The sequence below is a fragment of the Pelobates fuscus genome, chromosome 5 (genome assembly GCF_036172605.1).
Source record: "Pelobates fuscus isolate aPelFus1 chromosome 5, aPelFus1.pri, whole genome shotgun sequence".
Classification (NCBI taxonomy): Eukaryota; Metazoa; Chordata; class Amphibia; order Anura; family Pelobatidae; genus Pelobates; species Pelobates fuscus.
Window position 1 is genome coordinate 288443939 of NC_086321.1, and position 14806 is coordinate 288458744.

Below are 14806 nucleotides of genomic sequence, written 5' to 3' on the forward strand. Positions count from 1 at the left end.
CTACTCATAATTTGGTGGTCTTCTGAAATTGAAATATATAAGAAAACTAGTGAAATTTACTATAAAATAGATCATTTTTAGTACACTTTAAGGAACACTCCAAGCACCATAATCACATCAGTTAATTGCAGTGTTTATGGAGCAAGGAGTGCCCTGATGCCCCACATCCCAATTGTAAGTAGTCAAACCATTTTGAACAAGTTGATGTCTTAGCGGGGGGCTGGACCCCCACTCGACTTATACTCGAGTCAGTGTCTGTATTATGGCAACTTACATTGCCATAATACAGACAAGGACCACCGGGCTCATTACAATCCCGGCGGTCCTGTTGGGGGCTGGCAGCGAGCTGGAACTTACCTTTCCTGCATCTCCTGTCAGCTCCCTTCTCTCTCCTCCGGTCCGGTCAGCTCCCCACTGCAAGTCTTGCGAGAGCCGCGGGGTCAGAGCGTTGCCACGGGTTACCGTGGCAGCGCTCCGCACGGCAGTCAAACCGCAAGACTTGCAGTGGAGCTGACCGGACCGGAGGAGAAGGGAGCTGACAGGAGCTGCTGGAAAGGTAAGTTACAGCTCTCTGCCAGCCCCCTCCTACACAGCCTCCCTGGCCAGCTAACAAGCAGGGAGGGGGGACGAAAAAAATAGAAATAAAAATTTAAATAATAATAAAATATTAATAATATTAAAAATAATAATTAAAAAAATAAATAATACAAATGCCCACCCCCCACCAAGGCTCTGCATCACATACACAAACACACTGCATTCATACACACACTGCATTCATACACACACACACACACACACACTGCATTCATACACACACTGCATTCATACACACACACACTGCATTCATACACACACACACACACACTGCATTCATACACACACACACACTGCATTCATGCACACACACACACACACACACACACACCCTGCACACACACTCATACACACACTGCATTCATATACACACACTGCATTCATACACACACACACTGCATTCATACACACACACTGCATTCACACACACACACTGCATTCACACACACACACTGCATTCACACACACACACTGCATTCACACACACACTGTAAATAAATATTCAATTAATATAATTTTTGGGGGATACAATTTTATTAAGAAATTTACCAGTAGCTGCTGCATTTCCCACCCTAGTCTTATACTCGAGTCAATAAGTTTTCCCAGTTTTTAGCGGTAAAATTAGGGGTCTCGACTTATATTCGGGTCGACTTATACTCGAGTATATACGGTATGTCATAGGGGTTTTAAACATATACTATTTTTGAGATTATTCATTAAAGTTCACTATTACTGTATAAATAATAAGAAAGCTTTTTTATTTTTTTTATTTTATCTTTCTACTTGTTTTCCTGCTATTGACTATAAGAATACTATAGTGTCAGGAATATAAACATGTCTCCTGGACACTATAGACATAGAAAAATAGAATGCGACGGCGGATAAGAACAATTTGGCACATCTAGTCTGTCCAATTTTTTGGCCTTATCTTATAGTTAGGATAGCCTTATGCCTATCCCATGCATCCTTAAACTCCTTAACTGTGTTAACCTCTACCACTTCAGCTGGAAGGCTATTGCATGCATCCACTATCCTCTCTGTAAAGTAGTATTTCCTGAAATTATTTTTAAACCTTTTCCCCTCTAATTTAAGACTATGTCCTCTTGTTGTGGTAGTTTTTCTTCTTTTAAATATAGTCTTCTCCTTTACTGTGTTGATTCCCTTTATGTATTTACATGTTTCTACCATATCCCCCCTGTCTAGTCTTTCCTGCAAGCTATACATGTTATGGTCCTTTAACCTTTCCTTGTAAGTTTTATCCTGTAATCTATGAACCAGTTTAGTTCTAAAGTACCCGTTTAGGCCCCCGACCCACCTTACCCCTGGTTAAAAAGGTGATTTTGATCACGGTTTCCTGGCACCGTGCGAGTTTGTCACACCTGGCTCTGCCCATGATCTGCCCTCTTGGTTGAGATCATCAAACTTGACGATCTCAACCAATCCAATGTTTTCCTAGAGGGAATCAATTGAATCAATGCATATTTTTGCGGAACGTTCAGCGCCTCCATGCAGTGTGTGGAGACGCTGAGCGTACTGTGCAACAGTGACCTGGAAGTACCTCTAGTGGCCGTCTAAATGACTGCCAATATAGGCGTTACTAGGCAGTAATGTAAACACTGCCTTTTCTCTTGGATTAAGCTGTAGTTGTTCTGGTGACTATAGTGGTGCCCCTTTATTAATTAAATATAAAAAATGAGCTTCAGTGATATTTGATTACTTGGCAATTACTGGGCAATTCTGGTTTTAAATGTTTCATAGGAAAATGTGAGATAGCTGATAAGTCACCGTTGTGGTAAAGAACACCAAGCCAGGTCAGACACCTCTGCCTGCTTTGCTAGTCCAAACCAACAGATACATGAGGAAACCGTTCAATCTTCTACACAAGTCATTTTCAACACTAGCATCTAAATCATATGAATTGGAGAACATATTGCCAAGATTGTGGCTGTTCAGAGGCAGAAAGTCAACCCTGCAAAACATACTGCTTCACAATCTCTTGAATAAAACAAATAAACAAATGGACAGCGAAGATTGGTTCAGGAAGTAGATAATACACTCTGCTGTATTTCTGAGGCATATTTTAAAGCAGCACTGTCATCATTTGGGGACTTTGCATAATTTGCAAAGACCCCCGAGATGGTGACATCACCGCTGTGGAATCCATGGCCTCTGTGGGGGCAGGCAAAGAGGAGTTCTAGTTACCTGAACCTATCTCATGGGCACCACCATCTTCTCCTGGCGGGTCCTCTTCAGCTTCTGGAGCATGGGCAAGAGTACAGCATTAAGATATACGGAGGATCCTGTGGTCCATAAATAAAGCCAATTCCATGCACCCATCACTGTGAGGCTAAGGGATTGATTGATACTTCTAGATGGCGGTAGCTCCGCCCAGTGTCTAGAATTGCAGGCATAGGAAATATATAGAGACAAAACAGTCTCTACTTTGTCTCAGTATATCTATTGACTGGTTTCAGTGAAATTCCAACACAGTCAACATGAGTATTTCATAAAGAAATGGGGGGGGGGGGGGGGGAGGGGTTCACATAGCAGCTTTAACAAGTTCATATAATAACTGAATGAATACGAAGGCAATTAGCAAACGATTAACAAAAAAGGTAAACTGAACCTAGCCTATTGTATTCAGTACAATTCCCAGTGCACAGTGTTCATACACGTATTGTATGTCAGACTTCAACAAGTAAAGCACAGCATTCAAACATGTGTGAGTCCCCAAGTGAGTACTGATACTTACAGAACCAGATCATGTATTCACTGGTATATTAAAGTGATATTAGAATGTATCTTTTTCATATTCAATGGATGCTTCAGGACCAACACTGTCCTACTTACCTACAACAATGTAAAAACTTACAAATTAAATTTTAGTAAATGTTTTATATAATTTTAGCATTTATTTAGTTTTCTATATTTTCCTTACCCTATATTCTGCTAACCCCATTACTTTTTGCATTACTATTCACTCTTAAATCAGTACAGGACAAACACATAAAATATTTTCTTTGTTTTGCATTTTTTTGTGCCAGCAGTATAGCTTGAGTAGTTATGATTAGCATACTTGGTTATATGCCCTTTTCTGCTAAAAAATAAAAATAGGTCTTGATTGATCCACCAATTCTTAGAGTTGAGAACCATAGATCTAGAATTTATGACCTCCCAAAATATTAGAATTCTACCAATGAAATGCACATACATACCAAACAGTACAATACATTTAAAGCAATCTTCATATTAAATGCAGAGTATATTCTCCCACTCTGACAACCTACTTTTGTATTTAATGTGAAGCTATATAGCCCAATTCTTCCTCCACTTTAATTTCTTTTGTTATTAAGAAAGACTGTTTTAATCAGGTGCTAAACGGGGTGAATGCCATTTGGCGTCATTGGTGAAGATCAGTGATTTTTGTGAGCCCTTAGCCATTGAAAGAGAATAAATCCAATCAGATCTCATTATAGGTTTTATATTCTAGCATGTTCATTTTCCAGGAGGCACCATGGATATGACCCAGCGCTAGTGGTGATAAATATGATTATGTGTCACTGTTTTACAGTGTCTGAATCACAATGTTGTAACCTTTGGTGCTGGGTGAAGGGCTCAGCACGTACCAAATGCAATAGGAAATTATTTTAGTTTCAGAGATACGGTTAGAGATTGAAAAAAAAAAAAAAAAAAAAGCTAAATCCCAGCAGTGTACCAATAAATAATTTTGAAAAACATGTCTTTCTTATAATCGATGGGTCCCCTGTGTAGAAAAGAGCCCATAATTTATGAGAGTTTCTCCATTATAGTCTGAATATAGACAGGTCACAGCTTCTCTCCAAGTCAGTATGTATGACTCTACACTCCCAAGAGTGAAATCAAACACAAGAACAGAATACAGATCTTACACTGTGAATCGAAATCTGCACACATTCTGTTGTGAATTGTAATTTGTTTAATTAAAGTTATGGAGAGCTTTTCTTCATTATGGAGAAACTCTATGGTTCTCAATTTCAGTCCATAGGGAACATTTAATGATTCCGTTTATAAAAATGTCTCCAGGTTGTGAATCCTGAGGTCAGTAATCAGAAACATTCTAACATACTGGAGGCTGTAAAATCAAGTCCGAGATGTATAGAACAGGAAATCAAGTTTTAGTTTGTGGCTGAACCCAGTTATGGCGTTAGACAAATAAAAAAATAAAAAAATAAAATAAAATAAAAATACAACAAAAAATAGATGTTATGTCACATTCGTTTTCAAACATAAGTAGCTCCCATTTACTACAAAGAGGAAAGTCTCATAAAACGCCCTTTTTAAAAAAAAATAAAAAAATATAGCACCACCTCACATTTCCTCAACTTATATTTTATATAGGGACATACAGCCACATAATGACCAATGTTAGCAAATTCATGGGACTGAAGGGCATTGAGATTGAAGTTTATAAAGCACAGTAACTTTTACATGCATTTATTAAGAAAGGAAGGAGAATGGTATATTCTGAAGTGTTTTTCTCATGTTGTTGATCAGCTACAATGCCTACATATCCTGTCATAAGCTGATGGCAGATTCAGCAATGCAGAATAATTTTCTTCTCCACAGAGAAAATAGAATTATATTTAAATCAAAGAATGTTAAAAAACAAAAAACAAAACAAAACACATAAATGAAATCAAACTTACCACCACCAAGAGTGTAAAAACCCAGGAGGTTCTCCTAATGTGATATTTTTCTCCCATCGTATCTGAAAATAAGGGCAAAACAGTTACTGTAAAATAAATAAGGCATCCCACGATTCCTTCAGCTAAAAACATCACAACGATAATAAGTAACAGGTCTGCATTGTAGCTCTACAAACCCGTAAAGAGGTAATTCACAGACAAACCCCCTCCCCCCCCCCCCCAACAAAAAAAACCCAAAACATGACATTTTGAAAAATAATTAAATTACTTACTTACTTTAATAATTTAATTACTTATGCAAATTAACATCTTGGTGGATTTATTAAAGTAGAACTATCCCTTTTTTGGGATTTTCACCAATTAATAAAACATTAAAAATGACCAATTTTCTCCAACAATTAAGTAAAACTATGAAACTTGTATATAGATGTGTAATGTACAAAAGTATATTTGCGGATTAACAGCAGAAACATAGACGTGGTGTGAAAGGTTAGACTTGATAGCCTTTTTTTCAGCTTCAATTACTATTCGACTTTTAAAAAAAAAAATCTTCATAGATTTACCCTTTCTGGATAAAGCAGCTGTTCTGCTTGGTCACTATGTAAGTTTTTTTTTTTTTTTTTAATTCTTTATTTTGGTTGTGCATAGATCATCATACATGCTTGCGATACCACAACGGTTTATGCAAACAGTCATTAACAGAAAGAAAGTCAACATATAACACTTGTGGTTTAAATATCAGGCACAATTTTTTTTTTGTTAGAGAGAGTGCGACGCAATGCTTTGTAGTCTAGAATTGCGTCGTCTAAACTGTGTACCGCAGTGTGACTAACTAGAGTGCTAGTATGTAGTAGTTGAGGGTCTATTTTCAATGAGTAACCATTATTTACGTGTTAAGTGTTGTCCACATATGAGGTGCATGTTTGTTTGATATTTCCTAGCTGAGGTGTGTAGGGCAGAGCTAATATCAGCTGGACCATAGACAGAGTGAGCGAGATAAATTTGCGGTCCTATAGCTGACTTACGGCATTACAGGGTATCTTGGTATTTGTTGGGCTGTTGCAGCAGGTATAACAATACATTTGAGGGTTGTAAATTGATTAGCTTGAGAGGTAGTGACATGTACCTATACCCTTGTCTTCGGATGGCTGGATAGTGTGAGTCATTGCATGCTTTATTAGTGCAGTTAGAGCTAAGTAGTCGCGTGTATGTGTGTACACCAGGGAGAAATGGAGTCGTCCCGGTATGTCAGTCTGTTCGTAGTCTCATGGTTAATGAATGTGTGTGGGATGTGCGAGTACCTGGTGTGCGTGCGGTGTAATTAGGGCGCTTGCAGTCTGGTCGGTCTAGCCAAGTGGTAATTAGTATAGCCTACATATTGTACAGCTTTAAAAGCCCACATTGATAGAGTACGGTCAGTCAAGTTAAAGTAAAATGAGCAACGTAAAATGGGAACGAAAAAAGGGTAGTAACGGCATCGAGTTAACCATAGAGGCAGCATATCTGCAACCTTTGTAAGCAGTAAACGTTAGCTACACATCGGTCCGTTAACATTAGGCTGTGTACTGACTGTCCCGGCCGCGCCTGGGCGGCAAATGGAGAGCGACCTGTCCTTTGAAAGGGGAGAACGCAAACTCTTCTCTGTGTTGTGCCCGCTGCTTAGGTGGTCTCACGAGGCCTCCGTGGTACAAAGGTAGTGATGTTAGCCGGGTCCCAGTTGTGCGGTGCGGCAGATGGGGGGTGTATGGCCTTAGAGAGGGAGTCGGGAGGGAGACCCAAGTGTCACTATGTAAGTTTTAAACTAGCATGCCTTACAAATGTATCTCGAGTAGGTGTAATGAAGTGCATTCATTTCTTTGCAAAGTAGCGGTCAAACGACACAGAGAAATATAATAAAGTCCCTTCTGCTTAATGGTAAATTGTAGAAAATATACAAAGCCAAAACTTTGCAAATCTCTGTTAATTCCCTTAGCAGAACCATATCATCCTCTAACAAGCAATACTACATGGTTTCACTACACATTGATAAGTAGTGAGTTAACACTTGAAACTTGCAAAAGTAAGGCCAGAATAGTCAAGATGAAAAACCGGTCTAATTCTCTGCTATATTGTTCCAAACTTTGCAAATCAGTTCTAATATCACACAGGGTTATTTACTATAGTGAGAATTCAAAGTGAATTAAAAGAGAATTTCGAATTTAAGGTCAAAAGAGACATAAAAATCTGCAAAAATGCCAAACATATCTATGTCAACTATGCTTTCAGTTTGGCTTTAAATCTGAAATTCACTTTGAATTTTCACTTCAGTAAATAACCCTAACTCTGTTATTCACCAAGCGATGAATGGTCAGGATAGCCGATTTAGAGAGTCTGAAACTCCATTAGGTTATGTTCCTAAAATGTGAAATTCCTTGGTAGACTTGCACTTCACAGTTTAGCAAATAATCATTACACAGTTTATTGAATAAATCGCTAAAATGGTGCAAAACTACACAAGAAGTAGAGCAGCGCTGAACAACCGAATACAGGGATATGGCAAAAAACTAGAACAAAAATACAGGTAGCTAAAATGGTATCTGGTGACTTATTTTAAAAATAAATTCTTAGGAAAAAAAAATGGTTAAATAAAATGTTGGCCTTGCATTATTAAATGAGAATGAACAGAGACAAAGCTTAACCCAAATGGGCTCATTAACATGTAAATCCTTCAAACTCATGTGCCCATCACTGAGAATCCCGGGATGGTAGTTTAAATAGACACATATTCAGGCATATTATTTATTCTTTAATCCACAGAATCCAGACACCACTAAAGGATCTTAAGGTACCAAAAAAAAAAAAAAAAAAGTTCTTGAAGTCTGAATTGTTCATCTGCTTGCCACGTTCTCTATTATAAGAATAATGGAGTCCTTATGTTAGCTAAAAGCAGGTAATAAGGAAAGTAATGCAGTTGTCTTATTGCTGCTGCTCTGCTCAGGATCCTGCTGCTAGTACAAGTGTTATGAGCAGGTAATGTAAGCTTGGAATGGTAGCACTGCTGGGTTTCACACCTATTACTTCCCTCATACAAAGTGGGAATTAGACCCTTCTACTACATACCACACTTAAATATTACAGGTAGAATAGAGAGCTTGGCATCACAACAGAAAGAGTGTATTGCTGTGTTATAATAATATCTTCTATTTATATAGCAGACTTAATTGAAGAGCGCTATTCAACTGCACTGTTGAGCAGCCACCACAGTGAAGGAACCATGTGCACCTCCATGGTTCCGTTCCCCATGGTAACATCTGATTTCATTAAAAGTTTTACACTGGGCTTTTTAATAATACCGGCCAAGAACAAAGAGAGCTAGCCAACTGAAGAAATATAAAAGCTAAAAGTTCATACATTATAATCATTAACAGGGACACTATAAGCACCATAATCACGGAAATTTATTGCAGCTGTTATAGTATAAGGAGCCTTTGGATTCCACCTTCCCTTTTTTTGCCAAACCATCTGAGTAGAGGGTTCCTGGTACCCAAACCCCAGTGCCTCTGCAACTTTTCAGATAATGTAAAAGGCTGCAAATGATATGGGAAACTTAGCCCACAGCTTATCATTCTCATCCAAAGTTGGAATATGGAAGTGCTTTGGTTGACAGGACAGCCACAGTTTTAAAATGTGGGGCCACCCAATGACTATTACACCTTAACAAACAGAATGTGACGGCAGATAAGAACCATTTGGCCCATCTAGTCTGCTCAAGTTTCTAAATACTTTCATTAATCCCTTGCCTTATCTTATATCTTGGATAGCATTATGCCTATCCCACACATGCTTAAACTCCCTCACTGTGTTAACCTCTACCACTTTAGCTGGGGGCTATTTCATGCATCCACTACCCTCTCTGTAAAGTAATACTTCCTTAAATTACTTTATGGTAATGGTAATAATGCCTTAAAAGACCACTATAGGCACCCAGACCACTTCAGCTTAATGAATTGGTCTGGGTGCCAGGTCCATCTAGGATTAACCCTGCCTGCTGTAAACATAGCAGTTTCAGAGAAACTGCTATGTTTACAAATGGGTTAATCCAGCCTCTAGTGGCTGTCTCATTGAAAGCCGCTAGAGGCGCTTCCGCGCTTCTCACTGTGAAAATCACAGTGAGAAGACGCTGCCGTTCATAGGAAAGCATTGAGAATGCTTTCCTATGAGACTGGCTGAATGCGCGCGCAGCTCTTGCCGCGCATGCGCATTCAGCCGATGACGGCAGAAGAAGAAAGCCCGGCGCTGGAAAAAGGTAAGTGTTTAACCCCTTCCTCACCCTAGAGCCCTGTGGGAGGGGGATCCAGAGGGTGAGGGGGATCCAAGGACCCTATAGAGCCAGGAAAACAAGTTTGTTTTCCTGGCACTATAGTGGTCCTTTAAATGTCATACTGTGCAACACTGACCCAGGAAGCACATCTAGTGGCTGTCTGAGGAGTGGCCACTAGAGGTGTTCCTAGGCTGTAAAGGAAGTTTACATTAAACATCCTGTAGTTGTTTAAAAGCTGTAGTTGTTCTGGTGACTATAGCATCCCTTTAAATTCTACTAGCAGCTCTACTTTCTGCATACATATATTATCACAAGATACAGGCTTTCTTTTTAAAGGTTACTTCAACAAACCTTTTCTAGTAATCACTGCTTTTGGTTAGATAACTGGCATTCCCCCACCCTGGCAAAAAGAAGAAGAACATAAAAATGTACCCACAATCTCACTCCAAAGACAAATTCTCCCTGCAGCTTGATGATCCCCCTCTGGTGATGTCAATCCCCCTAACAGCAAGGACGCCCCGGAGCGCTGGCTGAGGAAAGGACTTGGCTGCTCTTTGTAGTTTGTCAAAAACATGCTAAGCTTGATGACAACAAAAGCCCAATATGCACAGAATTATCCTTAGTCTTCGGCAGCAAACTGCTTTAACTCGGTGTAACACTGAACATACAGACTCCAAGCACCATGATCACTTCAAATTAGTGAAGTGGTCATGGTGCTTAAGACTACCCTTAAAATTGGGATGGCAGTATCCCTAATACTCAGAGAAAGCATTCTACTGCCCAACATAATGTAACTTGTCTAGTGAGGGCAATTCCATGTATGTATGCACCCCATCTAGGTGCTATCTGGGATCAGGAATCCACTAAGACCACTTACGTGCTGGTTTTGTCTAACCATATTTATTATAAAATGTTGCCCTCCCTACAACATGTATAAAAAGGTACTTCATTTTGCATGGGAATATGTAAAAGATTGAATGAATAAAGGAAAAAACTTTTTTTCCCTAGTAGTAGATACATAAAATTGCTGCTGTGTCCCACATTTACAAGCTTCCTATTCATCCCAATTTTACATTGTTATTGTTTATTTTTTTTTTATTGAAATAAAGTCAGTAGTGGAGTAATTAAAGGAATATGTCATTGTATTACCACAGTACAGTCCGTTAAGCTTCCGGCGTAAAAAATGAAATTTTGTGGGTCTTTCAAATGCCTCTAAAACAATGAGTAACACAGCAGGATATATTAAAATCTTGTGTTAAATGTTTGGTATATTGTTGGGCTTCAGACTGCTCACACTGTACAAAAAAGTAACAGAACAAAGAGAACATTTTTATGGTAAACTGAGTAAATAATGTTCTCTTAGATAAAAGGAATGACATTATACAAAAAATGCATTGCAATAATTCAGGCAAAGTGTATTCAATGTCTGACGTTTTGCCTCACGTGACCCCTTTTTCTGCAAATGAACATAAAGTACGGACGTGCATAGTGAATGGCTTTATTGTGGGTACTTGGGAAATTGTTGATTCAGCAATAAAATGTAAACAGGGAACCAGATGTACTTTGTAGACTCCTACAGTTGGACTGGTTATTATTATTATTATTATTATTATTACAGGCACTTAAATAGCGCCAACATATTCTGCAGAAGATTACAGCTTACAGTTTACTGCAAGTATGGTAAAAAATAAATAAAACAAATACAAACTATTCTCAATGTTGGCAGGTAAAAACAAGGTAAAGAGCTCATGATCTTGAGAACGTTAAAAAGAACAATGTTGGGGATACGATTGTCCGTTGCGTAGGAAAGCAGTAAAGTAGTTAGTGAGTAAATTGGACTGTAGAACTAATAGTTATATTAGAAGACAGTAGGAAGGCAACTTGACTTGCAACAATTGACTTGTTCAGATAGGCTGTGATCAGGCTGACTGGCCATTGTGCTGGTCAGTCCCACGCAGGGGCACTGCCCAAGTAGTAAATGGTCCAAGTGCAGTTAGTGCAATCTGAACATGTCTAATGATGCGCATGAGCGGAGCCTTATGGTTCCTCCCGATGCAGGATACCAGGAAGCAAAGTGGTGCCAGGGGATCAGGACCTCAAATTCAGGACTGTCACACTAAACCTGAGATTTTTGGACAGTATGGAAATAGCTACTAAAAATGTAATTTCTGGTGCCAGAGTATTTTTCAGAAAGCTTCCATAAATGTGTCACGTCTGCTGCCAAAAATGCATAATTTTAATTATTATTATATAGTGCAAACAAATTGCGCAGCGCTGTACAATGATTAATCAGTTTGGAGTGAATTTGTTCTGAGAATTCTCCAGGTGTGATTTAAGCCTGGTGATGTCCTTTGTCAAGATTCAGTCTGTATATACACAAAAAATGTATATTGTTACACATTCATAATAAACACAGATATGTTTATGGCAAAGGGTTAATACAGCAGGTGTGAATGTTATAAATACAGGTTTGTGTATGTCAGGATTATAGTTGATCCAGCACGCAGGATATTATCACACTTAGGACTAAGGTTAACGTCTAACCAGGCCTTAAAATGACTGGACTTAACGTACCGGAGAATGGTCAAAATACTTGCCAAGGTTAGGGACAAAGAATGAGACACAGCGATGAGGAAAGCCAGAAGTCAAGGATACCAGAAATCAGGGAAGTCAAAATAAAGCCAAAGTCAAATACCAGAAAAACGTAATCAGGAACACACTCTCAGAAAACCAGCTAGTGGAAACCACGACAAGGCACTGACAAAAAGGTAATTTGGGTTTAAATAACCCTCCTTAGGCTGTAATTGGCTGTTTCTGACCACTGACCCTATAACGTGAGTGCACGTCTATGATCTGACGTTGCACGCATGATAGCGCCATCTTTGATGTGGACGGAGGTAGGTCTCCTATTAAAACCGGAACCATAGCGGCCGGCGTCTCTAGGAACGCCGTACTCGCTGGGGACCTGGTTAGGAGGAGGTCAGGCAGCGGTTTGCCGCGACCAAGGTAAGTATTTGATTTTTCTGTTGGTGTAGCCGCTATGTTTCCGTGCGGCCATGCTGCCAGAATCGCGGGGAGCGGTGACAGTGTAGTGCTCAGTTAGTTTTCAAATTTGGTGTCACAATGTGACACATTAGGATCTAGGGATGGACATTGGTCTAGTATAGGGCTGGTTCTAAGAGGGGCTTCAGACAATATATGTGGGAGAAGCCATTAAACTTACCCTTGATAACTCCCTAATATTGTTTCCAGATAACATCAAGCATGGAAAAGGTGATAATCTTATATGGAACAGGAATATTATTTATTTGAAGTTATACGTTAAGTATGCATGCCAGGTTTAAGTTACTTTTGCAATCTAAATGAAAATGAGTAGAGTTAATGCCTCTGTTTGCTTGTGAATGTTCGTAACCCCATGCCTATGTGTATCATGACTGTGTAACACTTTTTTTTGTGTTAACACAGACTGAAACTTGGCAAAGGACAACATCTCTCTTGAGCAAGTGTGGAGGAAACACACCAAAAGAAATATATTTAAATGAGAATATGTATGAAAACATATAAAAATATATTAAAAATGCAAATACTGGAAACCTGGAAGAGGATATCCCATCAATGGCAAATACTCAATGGTAAGTATTTTAGCCGAATCTCTTTTTCATGTAGTTTATGTTTATGCGTGTGTGTGTGTGTGCGTATTTGACAATGAACATCTACACACATTGATAAAGCCATGTCTTTCTTACAATGTATACCTTCACATTCCTCTTGTATAGACCAAATATTTAATATTGAATTGAGAAAATGTAGGGCACTATATTAATATAATAAATGGCCCCAATACATCCCAATGCATTGAAATATTCAATTCATACACTACTTGTGTCTGACTCTTCAACACATGAAAACTAAGAACTTGCTTTCATCCTTGTCAGTAAATGGCCTCCATAAGCCATCCCTATTATCAACATCTGGTAGCTTGTATTGGTTACAAATTTTTGTAGCCTACTGCGTACAACGGTGGCCACTACAGATAGCAACCGCTTGTATATTAGCAGCCTGCTTGTAAAATGCAGAAATATGCCTGAGCATGTGCATTTCCCCGTACAAGTAGCAAAAAGGCAAATAGTTGTTGACCTACACACCAGGGTTGGAACAAGATCTTTTGTTTTTCAATAGGGTGTACAGGGACTTAGCTGTGGTTAACCTCTTTCCACCAAGCCAGAGGATGGTGTTAGGTTTTTTGGAATACTCTGTAATGTCACTAACTTCTATCATTTAATGCAGTAGACAGTAACACTTCAGACAGACCTTAAAATTGGGTGACGGTTACATATGTAACCATACAAATGCACTACAATCATCATACTACATTCAGCACAGGGCTATTTCGAGGAGGTTCTACTAAAAGACAACCTTATGTTCGTATTAGTTAATATTTAAACTGACATGAAAAATCCAATTTGTTTTCTGGAGTGTTCCCTATAACACGGTGTCTGTTAGGAACCGCCAACTCAAGAACACAGAAGGTAGGAAGACATTATATTAAACACTGGTTAACGGAATTAAAACTCTGTTTACCTATATATTTTTGAGCTTTACTCAGAAAGGTGCTCATTTTATTTGTCTTCGTTCATGTTTACAGCTTTTCTTTGTTGTTAGAAGTACAAAGTGTTAGAGGAGTGATAAAGCTTGATCACTCACTTGAAAGCCAATAAAGCAAATTATTTAACAATTAGTGTAAAACAGTGTAAAGAACTTTGCCCTTAGCACTGTTTAGAATTGTTTAAATGAGGCAGACTTCTAAATTCTTTACAAAAATAAATCTGACTTTAACCTGGTCTCAAGGGATTCTGTTTTTAATTGAGCAGTTTATGTGGAAAAAGCCCAATATCTTTTACACTCTTGCGCCCATAGACTTCTTTATGTAAGATAACATGCACTCCTCCACTTTGGTAGCTGACCGCTCTAATTCCTGCCAACCCCAGAGGAATGGTTTTATTGCTAGGAATGGTCATAAAAATATTCTTTCTAAAGGTTCAGGAGGTTTTAGCACCACTTGTTTGTCTCATAAAATTCTGCAATTCACAGTGAGCTGACCTTCATCATCCAATGAGACACTACAGGCTGGAGGTTAGCTGTAGGTAAGACCAGACCTACACACACACACAGTGGAAGGCAAACACGGGTTGGTGTTCTATTGTGCAAGGCTTTTGAAGCAATC

The 14806-nt window shown here is 38.9% G+C and overlaps 1 protein-coding gene across 1 annotated transcript in view; it reads right to left on the reverse strand.

Moving 5' to 3' along the window:
• SSBP4 (single stranded DNA binding protein 4) overlaps positions 1–14806 on the reverse strand; it is a 401255-nt gene that overhangs the window by 269982 nt on the left and 116467 nt on the right. Inside the window, exon 3 of the mRNA XM_063455410.1 lies at positions 5283–5344. Coding sequence (XP_063311480.1) covers positions 5283–5344 — 62 coding nt within the window. The remainder of the gene's footprint in view (positions 1–5282; positions 5345–14806) is intronic.